This window comes from Chanodichthys erythropterus, chromosome 21 (genome assembly GCF_024489055.1).
Source record: "Chanodichthys erythropterus isolate Z2021 chromosome 21, ASM2448905v1, whole genome shotgun sequence".
NCBI lineage: Eukaryota > Metazoa > Chordata > Actinopteri > Cypriniformes > Xenocyprididae > Chanodichthys > Chanodichthys erythropterus.
The window spans coordinates 4707648-4727730 of NC_090241.1; the positions used below are offsets into that span (position 1 = coordinate 4707648).

At 35.5% G+C, this 20083-nt stretch overlaps 1 protein-coding gene across 1 annotated transcript; it reads right to left on the minus strand.

Moving 5' to 3' along the window:
• Positions 1–777: 777 nt before the first annotated feature.
• calcrlb (calcitonin receptor-like b) lies at positions 778–18800 on the minus strand. Its single transcript, XM_067373540.1, has 13 exons — positions 18700–18800; positions 11798–11898; positions 10512–10659; positions 8961–9074; positions 8740–8852; positions 8040–8131; positions 7819–7945; positions 7552–7705; positions 7358–7418; positions 6383–6449; positions 4257–4475; positions 3355–3396; positions 778–3248 (listed from the first exon to the last, which is right to left on the minus strand). The coding sequence occupies exons 2-13, from the start codon at positions 11846–11848 to the stop codon at positions 3030–3032; spliced, it is 1407 nt and encodes a 468-aa protein (XP_067229641.1). The 5' UTR covers positions 11849–11898; positions 18700–18800; the 3' UTR covers positions 778–3029.
• Positions 18801–20083: the final 1283 nt, after the last annotated feature.

Here is a 20083-nt window from a genome sequence, read left to right on the forward strand (position 1 = left end):
TAGAGAGAAAGTGAGTGAGAAGCGAGACCCCATACTGTGTGGCAGCACCAAATCCGAGGCTTCTTCCTGTGCTGTTCCCCGAGGCAGAGACACATGTCAGCTGCACACTGTTTACTTCAGCAACTTTTTTTTTTCCACAGTGTGTGTGCATGCTTGTATGTGTGTATTAGTGAGGAAGTTACACATCCTGTTGGATCAGTCACATATCCCTTTGTGTAGTGACCTCCAACAGTATCTTTAGTAATCTGCTGCCTTTAACAGAACACATTTAAAAACAGTATTCCAGTGGGAAATGCGCTAACAGCTATAATATAAAGGATATACTTAAATAATATCTCAGATATGTGTTCGTTATGTCTAACAAGCAGCTTTTCATAATCCGCTTATGTAAATATGATTATTTATATAGGAAGTTGGAGAATAAACAGGGAACAGATCTGACTGAAATAAACAGGAAATAATTTGAGGGAAAATCTCTCCAGTTATAGTAACTGACTATAGCAGCAAGTGGACATTCATGCAGGATACCTAACATCTTATAAATCATTCCAAGATGTTTAAAACCTGAATTTGCTCTTTAAGCACTTATACTTTCATCAGAATACACCTACACTGGCACAATGTTTTCAACATTCTTTTCAAAACAGTGAACAAAGAAGTCAGTTTTTACAGATTGGAGGTAAATCTGAAATGTCCTATGAGTCATTATGACTAAATAATATCATATCAGTTTTACTGTAAAACATGAGATTCAAACAAACAGTCTTGAAGTAACTGGACCTTTTTAATGTCTGAAAAGAAAGGAAAGCCCTACCGAAGACCGGTAACACGTTACAATAAGATTTCAACATAAACAAACAATACTTTCCCAGATAACAAAAATATGTTCTAAGAACGTTTGAACATTTGAAACTGCCAGCAATGTTTAAAAAATATTTTTTCTTGGTTACACAAATATTCACTCAAAAATGAACATTTTGTCATTTATTACTCACCCTCATGCCGTTCCACACCCGTAAGGCCTTCGTTAATCTTCGGAACACAAATTAAGATATTTTATATGACTCCGTGAGGCCTGCATAGGGAGCAATGACACTTCCTCTAAAAACATATTTAAATCGGTTCATGTGAGTACAGTGGTTCAATATTAATATTATAAAGTGACAAGAATATTTTTGGTGCACCAAAAAAACAAAATAACGACTTATTTAGTGATGGCCGATTTCAAAACACTGCTTCATGAAGCAGATGAATCAGTGTGTCGAATCTGCTGTTCGGAGCAGCAAAGTCACATGATTTCAGCCGTTGGCAGTTTGACATGTGATCTGAATCATGATTCGATACACTGATTCATTTGTGCTCTGATGCTTCATGAAGCAGTGTTTTGAATCACTAAATAAGTCATTATTTAATTTTTTTGCCGCTCCAAAAATATTCTCATCGCTTTATAATATTAATATTGAGCCACTGTACTCACATGAACCGATTTAAATATGTTTTTAGAGGAAGTGTCATTGCTCACTATGGAGGCCTCACAGAGGCCTCACGGAGCCATCGGATTTCAACTAAAATATCTTAATTTGTGTTCCGAAGATTAACGAAGGTCTTACGGGTGTGGAACGGCATGAGGGTGAGTAATAAATGACAGAATTTTCATTTTGGGGTGAACTAACCCTTTAAGGAAACATCCTATTTGATCATTGTTCAAACATTATGGGAATGTAACTTTCAAATCTGAACATTCTAAAACAATTCTTAAAAAATGTTAGACAAACATCCAACTAAAACAAGTACAAAAAATGCTCCATGTTTTTGTACTAACATTAACTAACGTTAATGAATGGGACCTTATTTCTATACCCAAAGTACAATCATGCAAACATGCATAAGACACAGATGTAGAAATGCATTTATACCTCAAGATAGGAAGGTTTATTTATCCAGCATGTGCACATAAAATGTTTTAAGAAACACAACAGTGAAAACAGTGCCAAACGCATCTGTATGTTCCAGACATAGAGACACATAGAGACCTCGTCTGTTTGTAGATCTGCAGATCTCCAAAAACTGTAAACCCACATGTGCTAATGTAACTTACCCTTGAACAACAAGACTCACCTACACCAAGATTCATATGAACTACAGATAAATTAGCTTAAGACATTCAGATTAATCAAAAGTGAATAAGATAACCCTGCTGAAAGGACATGTCAGGCCAGCAGGAATTTACAAGCTAGTCCAGACTGGTTTATCCTAAGATCTGCTAGTCGTTTAGCAGGAAAACGTATGTTTACAGTGACTCTAGATTTTGATGACAGTAACTCTATTATGTTTTGGTTTCTTTAATCAAATATTATATATATATATATATATATACACATATACAAACTCAGTACTCCTAAGAGACAACAAAACATTTTGCATACATAGAATATATTGTCAATATTGCCCTGTATGTGGATTAAATTTCACATAAAATTAATCTCATAACTGATAACAAGGTGAAGTTCGGGATGAAGAAGAAGAGCAGGACAAGCTCATCGGTATCTTCTGAAATCACATCCTAGTGATTTTGGGTCTTCCATTGTTTATTCCTTTCTTTTACTACAGATTTTTTGAGCTAGAATAATCCATAGATCCATAAATGTGACAACCATCATCCAATGCATCAGGGTGGCTCAAACTTCACTTAAACGCAGTGCCATGAAGAAAAAAGCTTCATTAAGTTATGCTCTTCAGTCCACCTCCATTTCAATCAAAGATATCAGAAAGACTGACAATGTGTGATGTTCTCCATAGTGTTTCACTGGATCACTGTGGAAAATGTTCACGTGACTTTAATATTCCAAATAAAATACAGTATTTTCTGCAGTTCCCATCCATAAACTGGAGATCACTGAAGCCTGAAGGGAAAATGAAAGGCTTCCTGGGGTCTACAGTCCAAAGTGTCCAGATGTATGTCCTGTAGGCACACATCTCAGTCAGTGGTGCTCTCCATGAGGCTGTTCTCCCAAAAGTCAAAGAGTTTCTCACATGTACAGGTTGTCTGATCGGAGAATGGTGTTCTCCAGATTGTGAAAACTCTTGCCGTTTAGAGTCTCCATGTGGCTGTCGATGCTGTAACATCGATGGACTTCTGTCATGGAGGAGGCCGTGTAGGATGCGGAACGCAGGGCATCCTGGTTCGTAAATGTGCTGCCAAACTGGATGCGGTACTGGTTCCAGTGCCTTCGCAACACACCTTGCACCTAAACAAACAAAAGAGAGGCAGATATTAAGTATAATGACAAATACAAATATGTTTTGAGCTAAATCAAAGAAAAACGTTGCATTGAGTTCGGAAAAAATGCTTACCTCGCTATTGAAAAAGCAAAATATAGTGGCAACCAAAAGGCCCTGTGGGGAAAAAAATAAAAATATTTTTTAAGCCTCGAAGTTACAGATTTTTTTTTAGCATAAACCAATGTGTATAGGTGCCATTTAAATATAAAATGAATAGAATAATTATAAAATGTATTAATTAAATAAAATGGTAAATAAATAACTTTTTACATATAAACAAATACATTTAGATAGATTAATTCATGTTTTAAAATGTAATAATGAAGCAAGTTATAAACTGATACATCATTTTTAAATGTAACATTTAAAATACATTCAAATGTATAAATGGACATTTTTTAAAGCATTTACAAACTGCATTTCTCTATCCTTTCACCAATACATATTTTTAATCCAATTGCCAAGCAACTTAAAAAATGTCGATAAAGTAGATTTGAGCACTTAAAAATGTGGGTAACACTTTATTTTACAGTGTCCTTGTTACACATCTTACATGTACTTACTATAGTAATAAAAACATTAAATTATGCATAATTACAAGCAACTAACCCTAAACCAAACCCTAATCATAACCCTCATTATAAAGCAATTACATGTTGTTAATTAATATTATTCAATACCTTTTACAGCTAACAAGTTCACCTCAAAATAAAGTGTAACCAAAATTTGTTAATATTCTTTTGTTACATTTAACTAACATTTTAAATCATGAAGTTTCAAAAGTCTATTTATTTATCAGTTTGAAAAGTGATTTATTTTTCTGTAACATTTAACTACATTTAAAAAAAAAAAAAAAAAAACATTTTAAATATGTCTATTATATGTCAGTTTGAGAACGTATTCATTTATTTGCATTTTTATATTAAATTGATAAACTGATATTTGATTCCTTGCCTGTTGTCAACAACACCTACCTGATAATGCATGAGTATGTTCATTATGTGCATAAATATCTCGGAGGCAAGCCGTCCATCTGGTTTGTAGGGCAGCAGTATATACTGAATGCCCAGCAGAGGTACCAGGATTAAGGTGGCCCTGACGGCCCTCATGTACAGACTGGATTCAGCCTGGTGGGTCACCTTCAGCTTTGTGATCAACACTCTCACAATGTTTAAAAGGAAGAAGAGGTTAACCTAAGGACAACAAGCAGAGAAAAGAGCAACTATGAAGAGAGAGAGAAAAAAAATGCATTGCAGTACCTCAAAACCAAAACTCTCTAAAGACACAGTACACATAAAGCTACTTCTTAATTCATACCTTTCTGTATTTTACATTTTACAAAACTTTCATTTATTTCCGTGTTTAAATAAAAAAAGCCACACTGTACATTCTAGCATGGATTCAAGGCTGAATTCTAAATTTTGGATTATGTTATAGTCTGTAATAATACCTGTAAATTGTCATATAAACAGCCAAAGATATAACCATATACACCGATCAGGTATAATATTATGAGCACTGACAGGTGAAGTGAATATGATTCTCTCTTCATCACAGCACCTGTTAGTGGGTGGATATATTAGGCAGCAAGTGAACATTTTATTCTCAAAGTTGATGTGTTAGAAGCAGGAAAAATGGGCAAGCGTAAGGATTTGAGTGAGTTCGACGAGGGCCAAATTGTGATGCTAGATGACTGGGTCAGAGCATCTCCAAAACTGCAGCTCTTGTGGGGTGTTCCCGGTCTGCAGTGGTCAGTATCTATCAAAAGTGGTCCAAGGAAGGAACAGCGGTGAACCGGCGACACGGTCATGGGCGACCAAGGCTCATTGATGCACGTGGAGAGCGAAGGCTGGTTCGATCCAACAGATGAGCTACTGTAGCTCAAATTGCTCAAGAATTTAATGCTGGTTCTGATAGAAAGGTGTCAGAATACACAGTGCATCACAGTTTGTTGTGTATGGAGCTGCAGATCAGTCAGGGTGCCCATGCTGACCCCTGTCCACCGCCGAAAGTGCCAACAGTGGACACGTGAGCATCAGAACTGGACCACGGAGCAATGGAAGAAGGTGGCCTGGTCTGATGAATCACGTTTTCTTTGACATCACATGGATGGCCGGGTGCGTGTGTGTCACTTACCTGGGGAACACATGGCACCAGGACGCACTATGAGAAGAAGGCAAGCCGGCGGAGGCAATGTGATGCTGTGAGCAATGATCTGCTGGGAAACCTTGGGTCCTGCCATCCATGTGGATGTTACTTTGACGCATACCACCTATCTAAGGATTGTTGCAGACCATTAATGGAAACGGTATTCCCAGGTGGCTGTAGCCTCTTTCAGCAGGATGCCACAAAGCAAAAATGGTTCAGGAATGGTTTGAGGAGCACAACAACGAGTTTAAGGTGTTGAGATGGCCTCCAAATTCCCCAGATCTCAATCCAATCGAGCATCTGTGGGATGTGCTGAACAATCAAGGCCGATCCATGGAGGCTCCACCTCACAACTTACAGGGCTTAAAGGATCTGCTGCTAACATCTTGGTATCAGATACCACAGCACACCTTCAGGGGTCTAGAGGAGTCCATGCATGACAGGTCAGGGCTTTTTTGGCAGTAAAAGGGGACCAACACAATATTAGGAAGGTGGTCATAATGTTATGCCTGATCGGTGTATATTTAAGATTGGTGGTGAACCAAATAGTTTGAAAATCGGTCATTGACCCAGTCTATATTCATCATCAACCCCCATTCTGAATGCCTAAATGGCCCTGTAAACAGCAATAATTGTTATAATGACACAAAATCAGCTTTAAACTTGCAGTTCCAGCATTGCAGAAGTCAGTCCAAGATTCATTCATTTATCCATTACAAGCTTTTAATGGGCAGCATAATCAGATATCAGATATGACCCCAACACAAACAAAAAAGAGAACACGGCACTTTGATTAAAAGGGTTGATTGCCAGCACTTAAGTTGATGTTTTGAAACAAGTTCATGCAGATACACATACAATGCCATGGGTGTGTAGAAGATAAACGAGAGAGATAAAGTGAGATGAAACGAAATGGAGAGAGAATGTAAGATTAAAAAGAATACAGACTTACCAACAGGGCTGCACAGATGGGCCCATGAATAATATAGAGCAGAGAAGTGTTCGAGCTTATCCAACAGCTGTGGAAAAAAGTGTGAGAAAAGTTCAGATTTACGGAAAGCAGAACCAATAAAAGCATGAATTCTTCATTAAATGTTCAGTGACATCATTGCCATGATTTCACAAGATGTTCTACAGATCCTTGGTACTCGGTAGTTTGGCGGTACTACAATACTTTGACTGTGTTTACTGCACAGCTATTCAATGAATCTACACCATAAGAAATTAGATTTTAGCAGAGTTGTAAATGTGCAGTCGGAATTTATTGTGAATGGAACAAAAGAGTTGTCAAAAAAGTAAGAAATCTGTAAAAAAAAAAGTTGGAAGAATTAAGCTATTTACACCAAGGCTAAGTGTAACATTCCTTCTGAAATCATTCTAATATGCTGATTAGAGCATTATTTATTTAAAATATTACTTTTTGGAACATTATAACTGTCTTTATTGTAACTTTTGATTAATTTATTGCATCCTTACTGAATAAAAATTTGCACCTTGGAATTATAAGGTTCTATCTGACAAAACAGAATTATTCTTATTCTGTGACAACTTTACATTTTCTGATGTTTTTATGTTGTGTACAATTTGGGACTTTTTATTGAGAATACAAAAAAGTTCTATCAACAAAGTTGAATGAAATGCAAAAAATTTGAAGCTCAATATCTCAAAACTGCTCAGAAAGCAGTTCTCAAAACAATATGGTTAAAAGGTATAATAGTAATAAAAAAAGTACTGTTGCAACTGTTTGGTTATCGACATTCTTCAAAATATCTTCTTTCGTGTTCAGCAGCAAAAAGTAATTCATACAGGTTTGGAACAACATGAGGGTGAGTAAATGATGACAGAATTTTGTGTCACTATGGAACCAGAATCATTAAGCAGGATCAAACTGTTCAATTTCTTACAAATTCTTTTGGATTTCACTCACTTGTCATTGTAGTAATAACTTCGGGATATTGCATGTATAAATGCAGGTATTAACGGGAAGCCTGGAAAACATTTAAAAAGAATAAAATTGTTATTGAATGTTAACAAACCTTGTCAGAAAACTGCAACATTGATAAAACAGAAATCCAGTTCATTTTATAGTGCATTTTGGTAAGTTGATTTAAAGAAACATACCCCATCCTAGAAGATAATACCACATGAGTTGCTGTTTCTCAGCAAACACTGCCACCACAATGAGGGTGTGCAGGTAGATCCCTTCACACAACATCCAGAAGTAGTTACAGCCCATGAGATAATGGTGGATGAACACGGTCACTTTACAGCTCAGCTGGGAGAAAAAACATGTGTCAGTGCCAGTACGACCATGTTGACTTTCTTAATGCACATTCCTGGTCATATTGTGCATGAAACGAAAGCCCACTATTCTATTTGTACACTTACTGGGTTAGCATGCGTTACTTCTTGGTTGTTTGCAACACAAGTGAAAAAGATGATGGTTATAACCGAGTACAGCACAAAGGAGAAGAAAAGATTCTTGTGTAGAGTTATCCTTTGGCAACTTAAGCTCCTGAGTGGAAAAAAACAGCAAACAATATTAGACTGGGTGAAAAGGGAGGTACGTTTTCTATGATACGGCGATAAGATTTTTTCATGTGACTTACTTAAAATAGAAAAATATCCCCAGAGACGTAAACAACGATATCAGCGACAATCCATGACCAATCAAAACCAAATAGTAGAGATTAAGTGCTGTCTAAAATAAATAAATAAATAATATATACAACATTTACCATTCAATATGAGCAAGAGAAACAATTACACAACCAGTCAAAAATTGATGTCTCTTACGTTCACCAAGGCTGCATTTATTTGATTGATCAAAAATACAGTAAAAACAATAAATATATGAAAATAACTGTTTTCTATTATATTTTATAGTTGAATTTATTACATCATTACTGCAGCCTACAGTGTCACATGATCCTTCAGAAATCATTCGAATATGCTGATTTGCTGGTAAAGAAATATGTATTTTTATTCTTTCCTGAAAAAAATGTGTTTACACAAAAATATTCAGCAGCAAAAACTGTTTTTAACATTGATAATAATATTAACCATTATTAATAATTGAGCAATGTAAATACATTCTTTTGCCATTACAGATTTGAGTAATGGCTGCTGAAAAAAAAAAGCTTTGCCATCACAGGAATAAAATATTCCTAATAATACATAAAATATTATATTTTATTTTTACAGTATTTTACAATATTGCTGTATTTTTATCAAATAAATGTAGCCTTGGTGAGGATAAGAGACTCAAAAACTCAAAAAAGAAGTGTGTAATACTAAATTCAAGCTCACCTTTCTGTGATCATGAGACTTGTGTGTACAGCCCGTGTAATTTGTCCATGTTCTGTTACTCTCTGGGTGAATGAACCACTGGCCTGAATCAGTACAAATCTTTGTCGCCATTTCTGATAAAGCACAATTTGGTAATCGGTTAGTCGGGCTTTTATATAAAGTTTATGTATAAGAAGTAACCTTTGTTCATCTGCAAGATGAAAGTCTTACGTGGGACTCACCTAAGGTGTCAAAGTCAGTATAGTAGTCTGGACAGTGCTGGGCCGAAGTGAATCCTGCTTCCAAATGCTCCCAGCACAGCCATCCATCCCAGGTCCGTTTACACTTAGAAGTATCTGCAATACAATAATTTGCAGTTATTAATAAATTAATAGTTGGTATCTTAATCTTGTGGTCTTGGTTTTGCTGACCTCTTTAAGTAACAATGAATTCTAAACGGACAATTTTTATTTTTAAAGGAATATTGCAGTATAAATTATTTATACATCATATTTAAAAAAATAATAATTAATGTGCCTTTTTTATTCATTAATCAAAATAGCTTCCCCTCCCTCTTGCCCTGACATCTCTTTTCTGATGATGTGTTTACTGGCATGAGGGCGGAGCAACCTGTCACTCACATGACATCACAGCAATAGCAAACCACAACCATCCAATAATTTTCCAGTGGTCAAAATCAAGTCCTGTCCTACTTTTTTTTTTCTTATTTGAGAAGCTGTTTTATTCGCATGTAAGTCACAATAGGGAAGAAAGGACTATTCCGTTTCATGCCGACTTTAAGACCAAATATCTTGGTATGCGTATTTGGTGTCTGGTTCTCGTCTTCTCAAGACTGGAGTAGAATAATAAAAGACTACAGGCAATAAAAAAAAACAATACTAACAATAAATCTGTGTATACATTTATCTTTCTAGTGAGTTTTTTCACTCTGAACTAAATGTGTTTATTGCTAAATGCACTATTCAAATCAATCTGAATTAAGATGTTTCCATTATAATATTAGGTACAGAAAACTATTTTGTACATAGACTGTAAACTTAACACAAAGTAAAACTATTTTACAGATAATAGCTTAATAATTTGTTTCGGGCTAAGTACAATGACAATATAAATGCCAGTGATTGAATTTGGCGAAAAAACAAAGCTGCTATTTTTTACACATAAAATCTATAACTGCCATTAGCAATGGCAATTATACTTTAGGAAGGTCTTTCCATTCCAAATAAATCATACGTTTTGAGGGTCCTTGCCAAATAGCTTTTAAGAGCCGTCACGGAACATCCGCCTCCCCTTGTGTCAAGCTTCAACTGCTGTCGTTCAACTGTAACTTGTGTCTCATACGCAGCAATGAACCACACAGTATGTTTCCATTCAATCATCCTTTCACATAAGAGCTTTCCCATAATTTTCAGGATGATGTGACAAAACATCATGTGGTTTCTCAATGCTCTTACAAGTCAGAGGTCGACTGAGACTGAGGGGAGGAAATAAACCTCCCTTTTTCAGTGGAATTCTGTAACTGCCTTGACTAGCAGACCTTTACTAAAGAACAAACCCAAAGTACAATGACAAAAGTCTTAATAAAAAAATCATAAAAACCAAACTGTTATCTTGACAAAACCTGGATGAACAACACTTTCAAAAGGTGGGCCTAACTAAGAGATAGATGCTGATCTGAGATTCTGAATATTGTTCTAGATCCAACAAACGATATGTTTGAGCATGTTTTATATCTCATAGTCAAGAATCTTTGTGAAATAAGAACCTCTCACCTGTTTTGTTGTGATTTGTGTCTCTCATAATCTTTTGGTAACATTCAAACTGGGCGTTCAAAATATTGTGGCGAGCAAAGTCCAGTTCATGAGGATTCTTTTGTGCCGTACCTCCAGTGTCGTTCTCTGAGAGGACCACCACAAAAAACTGTTCAAAAATACAAAGAAAAGAGATCAACAATGACATTAAATGATGAACGATAGAGAATGGCAGATACATAAACCTTGCAAATCAAATATTTGAGTGTATCAAAGATCTTTGAAATGCATAAAAGTTATGCATACATGTGGCACATGTTTAATTTTTGCATACTCCTAACTCTAATACATTTGTTTTGTTATACTTGAAGAGATAGTTCACCCAAAAATGAAAATTCTGTCATCATTTACTCACCCTGAAGTTGTTCTGCATGAAGTTCTTTCTTCACTTAAGCATAAAAGGAAGATATTGTGAAGAATGTCGGTAACCAAACCGGTAATTATAAAAAAAATATTAAAGGGGTCATATAATACCACTTTTACACGATGTAAAGTCTCTGATGTCCCCAGAGTGTTGTATGTAAAGTTTTAGCTCAAAATAGCCCACAGATATTTTTAATAGCATGTTAAATTTATCACTTTTTGTGGCTGAGCAAAAACGCTCCGTTTTGGTGTGTATCCCTTTAAATGCAAATGAGCTGCTGCTCTCAAGAAGAGGGCGGAGTTTCAAGAGCGCATGTTAGCAGCGCCGATTACCTCACGCAGACTCAAAGTAACTGTTCAGCCTTTTATGTTCAAACCTGAGTCGGACAATGATGGAGACTCAAGAAGAAGTGACAACATGTAGAATGCAACAGGACGTTTCTCAATGGTTAATTGCTTAATTTATGTAGCTGATGTGGGATATCCCTTTGCTTTGAACTTTGAGCATCAAAACTTTGCAGACGTTGTTTATGCTCAAACAACAACATTACACACTAACTAAGTTAAAAAAGTGAAATCATTATCAACAGCCCCTTTAAACTATGGAAGTCAATGAGGACCAAAAACTGTTTGGTTACCGACATTCTTCAAAATATCTTCTTTTGTGTGCAGGACAAGAAAGAAATCAATACAAGTTTAGAAAAACTTGAGGGTGAGTAAATGATGACAGAATTTTCATTTTTGGGTGAACTATCCCTTTACGCTAATGATAAAGAGTGAATGGATTTTCAATAAATACCTACAAGGAGATTTTTCACAGGCAAGTTATCCTTATAAAATGATATAATAATGTTAATAAAACATTGTTTATGACAAACAAATACCTCAGAGGTTGCCAGCAGTAAGAGAAATGAGGTAATCCAGCATCCAAACATGGTTCCACTGCTTGGCTTTTTTTTGTATCCAAAATATCTCAATGCGTCAGCTGAAAGCGAACAGAGATTATTAAACATCCAAAGAATAGAGTGATTATCAGAAACTTTGCTAGTAGATTTAGGTTATTTCTTAACCAAACAAGGTGAGCTAAAACATATAATTAGAGATTTCCCTTAAGAGTTTCTGTTGGTTATTTTGGTCAAGCAACTGACAGTACATTTTCAATTCCATGAAAACAAGCCATTAGAGCTAGGTGAACTGTCGACCTACTCCGCTCCCAGGAGTGCAGTAACGGCACTGTTCTTAAGTTGGAGAAGAGGGCGGAATCAAAATCTGCTTTACATGAAAGTTCAGTCCATCAGGAGGCCGATAATCAACTCAAAAGTTAAGAAGGCATCATTAAACATACATTACACGGTTCACTGTGGCTGTTTTGGCTTGCTCGATACAGATAACATCATAAATCAGCTTCAAAGCTTAGGAAGATCTGTTATAGCCACAATAAAGTTGCTTGCAAAAAGTTTTTACTATTTTTACATGCGAATATTTTATGACATCCTGGACTTCAGTCTGATTATACACAACCCCGGTTTATTCTTTTTATGGTGTTCCATGTGGAACTATCAGAGCATTCCAAAACATCTTTAACATCTGCCTCGGTTCTGCTGTTATTTCCTTTTTAAATTAATACCTGTCGGTATGGCCATGGCCAAGGGGCTGAAACATCATGTGATTCTTTTGTTCGGCCTCCAAACATTTCCTGCTTGGATGGGGACCCGAAACCACATGACTAGACTCATATGTGGAAAATTATCCATTTTGGATTTGTCTTTAGTCTTGAAAATGAACATGCTTCCCAGAAGTCCAGACAAAGTGAATTAACATACGAGTGTTTTTTTTATTTTTTATAGGAAATATTTCTTGATGCAAAATGGCACTACTTGTGACTTTTGAAGAAATTTCTGTGGAGGACTTTTTATGTTGCACTACTGTAATGATATTAATATAATACTGTATTATACTGTATATAGATTTCACCTAGCTTTATCTGTTTTAATTACACAAAACCACATTAAATGAGGAAGAATTAGTCTGCCATTTATGATAGAGAGATGTATGTTCTGTTTACTAACAGGGACTTTAATAAATAAAGAATTGATTTTTTTTCTTTCATTTCACCATTTAAATTATTTTGCTATTTGTTTCAGATATGACAGATCAGATGATGTAACATAATTGTAAGAGAAAAGAAGTTATGGTTAAAGTTCACCCAAAAATGAAAATTCTGTCATCATGTATTTACCTTTATGCCGTTCCAAACTTGTAAGACTTTTGTTCATACAGCAACTACCACTTTGACGGTTCAAAAAGTTCATAAAGAGATTGTAAAACTAATCCAGGTGAATTGAGCCATTTAGTCCAAATTTTCTGAAGACGCTTTATATGATGAACAGGTTTGATTTAGGCTTTTATTCACATATAAACATTCATCGACGCACACATCAGTTGTGGTAAACGGAAGCTTGAGTGTGCGAGAACCAATGAGGTTCATTCTCGTGTTACGCAGAAGCTTGTTCTCGCGTGTCAAGCAGGTTCGGTTGAGTTGATCAATGTTTATATGTGAAAATAAGCCTAAATTAAATCTGTTCTTCATATAAAGTGATCAAGACTTTTCGGAAAATTTGGACTAAACTGCTTGATTCATATGGATTCGTCTCAAAGTGGTAATTGGGTAGCTGTCAATGGAGGGACAGAAATCACTCAGATATCATTAAAAATACCTTCATTTGTGTTCCAAAGATGAACAAAAGTCTTAAGGCAGGAACATACCAAGCTGACGATGAAAGCAGACTGCGGGGTTGGCTCACATCGGCAGCATCAGTTGCCCTGACACACCAAACCGACGCTCGACAGCCGACGGCCAAGCGTTCTGCGCTTGCGTAAGATGAAATGCCTTTCCGTACCAGCAGGTGACAGTAGTTGAACAGCCAATCAGAATGATCAGATGGCCCGACGGACCGATGAGCTCCGATGCTGATTCAACATGTCGAATCAGCCGAAAAAAAGCCGATGAGGACCAACTTCAGCCGACTGCGAGGAACACACTGAGAAAACTTAGTTTGGTGTGTTCCAGCCTTTTACGGGTTTGGGACAACATTAGGGTGAGTAATTAATGACAGAATTTTCATTTTTGGGTGAACTATCCCTTTAATAGGGGGAGAGAGAGAGAGAGAGAGACTCTGTTATATAAAAATATTTGAATGCCCACTGAATTTAACCACACTTGAATTATACACTGCAGTAAAAAAAAAAAAAAAAAAAATCAAAGCAAGTGGCACTTGCAAACAAATGACGCTAAAGCTTTTCTCAGATCTAACTTCACATTTTAACCAACTCAAGTTGACACAGGTGTCTAAACAGAGCACAGAGAAACCGCATAAATTGTGAACAAGTTCATTAAGTTTGACAACATAAAAGAATGAATTTTGAACCACATATCTATTTTTTTTTTTTCATTTAAAGCAAACAGCTTTTTTTTTTTTGTTTAAAATGCACTTGGTTAGATGTAATCTCAATGCAATGACTGTAGTGATACATTTTTAACTGCGGCCAAAGTCACCAAATGTTTTTGGTGGGACACTGTATGCCTTGTTTTCTGTCCAGAATGAGAGCTATGACAAATCACACCTCCAGAAACTTCACAGTAAATGACAGAGATTTTCCATCTGAATCAGTAGGTCAGAGTATGTAGATTTATTTAACTCAGAAAACCGCACAAGTCAAGACTGTTGTAGTTCCAAGCTCAATGAATGTCTCATACAGTATCCAGTGTGTCAGATACTGAAGAGTATAAACACTGAGATACTTTCAACATTGCTTGATTTGAAAATCCCAGCCAGCTCAACATAATGTTGCTCATGAGTGATCAGGAAACCTGTTTGAAAACAGTAATCAACTGCGTCTGTCAGTTGAGTCATTTGTAACCCTAACATCACGGTCACCTAGATCTAGTTTAGCCAATTTGAAGAACCTTTTAACATCTATGGAACCTTTCCATTGCACAAAAGGGTCTTTGTAGGTACTGTATATATAAAAAAAGTTCTTTAGATTATTAAAATGTTCTTTATACACAGAAAACATGGTTCATTTACTAAAAAGGATTTTTGAGGAACCTAAAATGGTTCCTCTATGGCACTGATGCGAAAACACCCTTTAGGAACTTTTTTTTTTTTTTAAAAGAGCATACTGTGCAAAATTAGTTTGTCAATTCACAGGACAGTGTATTTGTACCTACAATCTTGATATCCATATTATTTGTCCGCTGCCCATATACAAAGGTATCAGAGTAGTAACATTGGGTCTCATTCACTAAACATGCGTCCGCACGAATTTGAATGTGAAATCTGCACATTTTCACAAACAAATCATGATTCACCAATAACTTTCGTTCTAAATTTTACTCTAAATTACAAAAAAATGTAAGATCAACCGAAACCACTTGTACGCAAAAATTACACGTGCTTGGTGGCCTTATAAGATGAAATTTTAAAAGATCTTAAATATATTTCATGTAAGCCTTGCTTATCAGTAAAAGAATAAGAAGTAAAAGAGAGTTGTAGTTCAAGCTGCAGATACATGTTATGTACAGCTAGCAAATTTGTGTGCAATCTTTGTGAAAAATGAATACGAATTACATACGAATAGTGTATGTAATTATTAGTGAATGAGACCCACTGTCTTTCCACACTGAATATTTTGAGAATTAAAGTTCAGAAAGAAATGTATAGTGAGGTTTCTTTGTTAACTCAAGATCAACATATGTAAAAGGATGACTCTGGATCTATGAAGTAGCAGCAGCATCTATTAAGTGCACCTTGATAACTAACATTTCTTAATTGGCTGAACAGTCTGTTTTCTTTCACAATAAAGCGCTGTTCATTTACATTAAAAAGACAGTGGCACGATGAAAGAAATACAAAAACAGACCATAAAAATACTTAATGAAACTTTAAAAGAGGAAAAACAGCTATAAATCTTATACCATTCAGGTGTTGGCAGTGGGCATAAATCACATGTCATACTAATAGGAATGTGAAAATAAAGTGTTTTCCTAGACATTTTGGATGATTGGATGACCCCGGCACTTGGTGGAAAAACAGAGGGCCGAAACATGATAACTTTTTGCCCTTCCTGTGAAGCTAAAGGAGTGGTTTATAGATGTGACATTCCCAGAGACCCCTCTCTCTCATACCCAAACCCTCCCTTTCGCTCTCTGTCACGTTCTCTCTACTGGGCCTGGTCACAAAAAGCTACCCTCCAGATCTTGATTAAATCAGGAAGCACAATGACAGTTAGTTTAACTCATGTCCGTTTAGGATACACCCAAGAATATAACACACAATATTTCCACTCTTCACTTATATGGATTTATCCTAAAGTGACACAGCACAAAGTTGTATTCAGGAGAAATGAAGTGCGTATTAACTGGTATCACTCTTAGCCCGGATTTTATATTTACTTAAAAATATAATTACAATATACTTAAAATATTTAAGTTTGGTTGCATTACTTATAAAATATAAGTAAATTCTACTAATTTGTGGGTGTATTTGAATGTGTTAATAAATGTAAGTTAAATGCACTTATGAAGTTTTTCTCCTGACCACGCCTCCTTCACACTGGTTTGTGGCAGGTAATGACGCCATTTTGTCGTGGTGTGTGTGAATTCAAGGAGCTGTTGATGAGCAGTTGGAACATTTGTTTTGGCTGTTCTACAGACATTTTTTTCTAACATTTACCTTTTTATAGTTTTTCACCAAAGGAGAAAATCACAATTTTTAAGTTACCATCATCTAGGGTCAGGGTTTGTTTTAGTTGAGCTCTTGACCCTTAACTTTTTAATATTAGATTTTGTTTGGGCAGTTTTAACTGCATTAAAACCAACCAGACAAGCAAAGTTCAAAGATGATCAGGTGATGTTGGTTATCACATAATCATTATTTGATCTGAATCACTGAACTCATTTAGAGCCCAATCTCTGAGTTAGATTTACATTATTGATTACAGCAGCACTGTGATTCTACAGCGGAGGATCAACTTCTACAATACAATTTTTTTTTTTTTTTTTTTAAAGTTGTCTTTATCACAAAAAAAAATATATATATATTTTAGGCACACACAGACATCAAGAATTAGCCTGTGAATCGGTGACAAGCAACATGTTCTGATAAACAGATCAACTCTAGAAAACAAGCTACTAAAAAGTCACAGAAAAACAGCAAAATGTAAATAGTGAGAATAAAGAAAATTACTAAGACAATTCAGCTCATAATTTATTCATGCAGCAATGCATGATGGGAGGCATGGATGAATTTTGATTGGTGGCAAGTTAACTTGCTTAGTACATTGAACTTAAATATACTAGTTGTAATAACTACAAAATAATTAATATTACAAAACATTTTATGTTAAATGAACTCGAATTATTAAGTTCACATTACTTAATCATTACTTAATTGTTTTAGGGCAACCAGTTTCCTCAAATTTTTAAAGTAAATTCAACTTATCCGGGCTAACAGTGTAATTTGACTAAAATCCTTCAGTCATTTTTAAAGAAATTATCGCATGTGCGCATATTCCACATTGACATACTGTAATAATAACAAATGCTAAAATTCTTAAAATGTAATGTAAATTGTGTACGCAGTAAACATTTATTTTTATGTAACAGTTATAGTGTAAGTCAAATCTTAATAAAAGTATGAAAGTAAGAAAATATGAATGTTCAAAAGCATCTAAACAGTCCAGTGAAATATGTTAATAATAAACTATCATGATTTTTCTTAAAACCGGTCTTCTTCACAACTTGTGTTCTCAGTGTTTATTTAATCAAGTGTTCAAGATATTCATTATTCAGAGCACAGCTATACACTTTAATTTTCAATTAAAAGACAACAAAGTTAATTAGTGGTCAGCTGATAATGTTTTTATTATTATTTTGGAGGCATTTAGGGTGTCACCAGGACTGTAATACTGAGTGACAATTATAATTTAATGTCTGCAAATAATTGCCCAATTTAAATAAGCACACACAGGGACAAAGCTGTCCGTAGATTTTGGAATGACACTGCAAACAACCACTTTTGTTAATCGTCCAGTCAGGCATGATTACTGCTGATAACCTTAAAGTGGCCAAATAGGCTATTGATTATTTTGGCAGATTAATCAGTCTGCCACGACTGTTAGTAGCTATTTTGTAAGGTAAAATGACAGTTTTATTGTAGTATAATGTTTAAAGGTTATTGCAAATGTAATCACTCTGAACTCTGATGAATGTACTATTTAAATATTACACTTTATTTTAATGTGTCCCTAATACTGTGTAATTAAACATATAAGTACTGAGTAATATTAATTAAGCACATGTCCTTACTTTATAGTTAGAGTAGGATTAGGGTTTGGTTTGGGGTTAGTTGCATGTAATCATGCCTAATTTATAGTTATTACTGTATGTAACATGTGTAACAAGGACACATTAAAATAAAGTGTTACCAAACATTTTATTGAAATTAAGATGCCAAAATGTCACTATTGACAAGAAAAAGGTTCCTCAATAACAAGCAAATTAATAAACCTTGGAATGATTCATCATGCTAATAGCAAGAAACAGAAATTAATTAGTTAAAATATTTCATTCAAATAAGTTTTCTATTTCAGTTCTGAGCAATGCATATCAGGATGGAGTAAAGTTTGCGCAAGTGCGCAATGAGTTTATTTAGAAACCAAGAACGGGGAATAAGCGTCGAGTAAATCTAAATGTTGACATGCGTTAATAAATTCTCGCTCTTACCTTGTTTGATCGGTCCTCCGCTGTCCGCTGCGGCAGTATGTAGAGTGTACTGGGAGATGTGCTCGGTAATGAGTTGAGGCCCCTGAAGCAGCAAAGGAGTGTGTAACGGGTTTCCTGTGACATCACATTGCTCATCTGAGTGTCCCGTTACACCATAGTGTCGTTGTAGTTTTGTCGCGTCGCGTCGCGTCGCCAGCTTCGCTGATACCATAGATGGGATGTAGGCTAAATCGGTGTGTGCCTGCTGAAAATAACAAGTATATTCACACACACATACACAAAAAACTATAAAAGAATAAAAAAAAAAAAATTTAAAAAAAAGGTAAATAAATGAATGGATGAATAGAATAAGATGAAATTATGGTTATCTTGTGTCTGTGATTTAATTAACCTCCGCAAGCTTATGACAGAAACATTTTCAACATAGGCATAATATCAAAGAAAACACACCTAACATTTTACAACACTACAGCACCTGTGCTAATGTTTGTAGCACGATTTGAATGCATTGAGCTGAAGCATGTGATTTGGGGAAAGAAATAGCGCCTCCTGGTGTTTTAGACTACATTACTAAATGGCACAACAATACAAGAGCGCACAGCATCGACACGGGTACATAAGAGTCAAGTGATGTCATAAAATGTAACAAAAAATAATTGAATATTTGTCTAGACCTTGTTCACAGCAGAGCCAGCTTTGCGGGATAGACATCTCAGTGGGTTGTACTGTTATTTAATGTTCTGCTGACAAGACACTGCAAAATATCTTTCAGTAGACATAAAACCCCCACACAATATGAGCTATGGAAAATTATAAGTGATCTAGGAGCTTTATACCGTGGATGGCATTGAAAACACGATAAGTCTATCCCTCACAGACTCGTTTTCATACCTGTCATGGTGCTGCTCTGAATAAGGGCTATAAAACTCTGTTGTATTTTCTTCAGTGCTTCCATTGGTGCTTTCTGACCCATTTTTGCACGGTGTAACCGTGTGACTGAAATTATGTATCCCATTAAAATATTCAACAGTTGCTTAAGGCAATAAGAAAATACAATTTTAGTTAGTGATGTGGACAGAAACACCTTATTATCAAATTTTATTAAATTTCTCCTGCTGCATTAACTGAGAAGAACAGGCATTTACTGATACACAACCCAATTCATATGAATAGCTACTTATTCACACTGCCATTTTCAGTAGGCCTATATAATAATCTACTATTTTTTAATTATAGACCTAACTGATGCAATTCTCTCATTATAAATTGAACAGTTTATATATTTATACCACAGGTGTCATACAGGACACAATGACGGGAACAAAGACTGATCAGTTCAAACAGGTAAGTTTATTAATGAAGCGGCAGTAACTCACAAAACAGG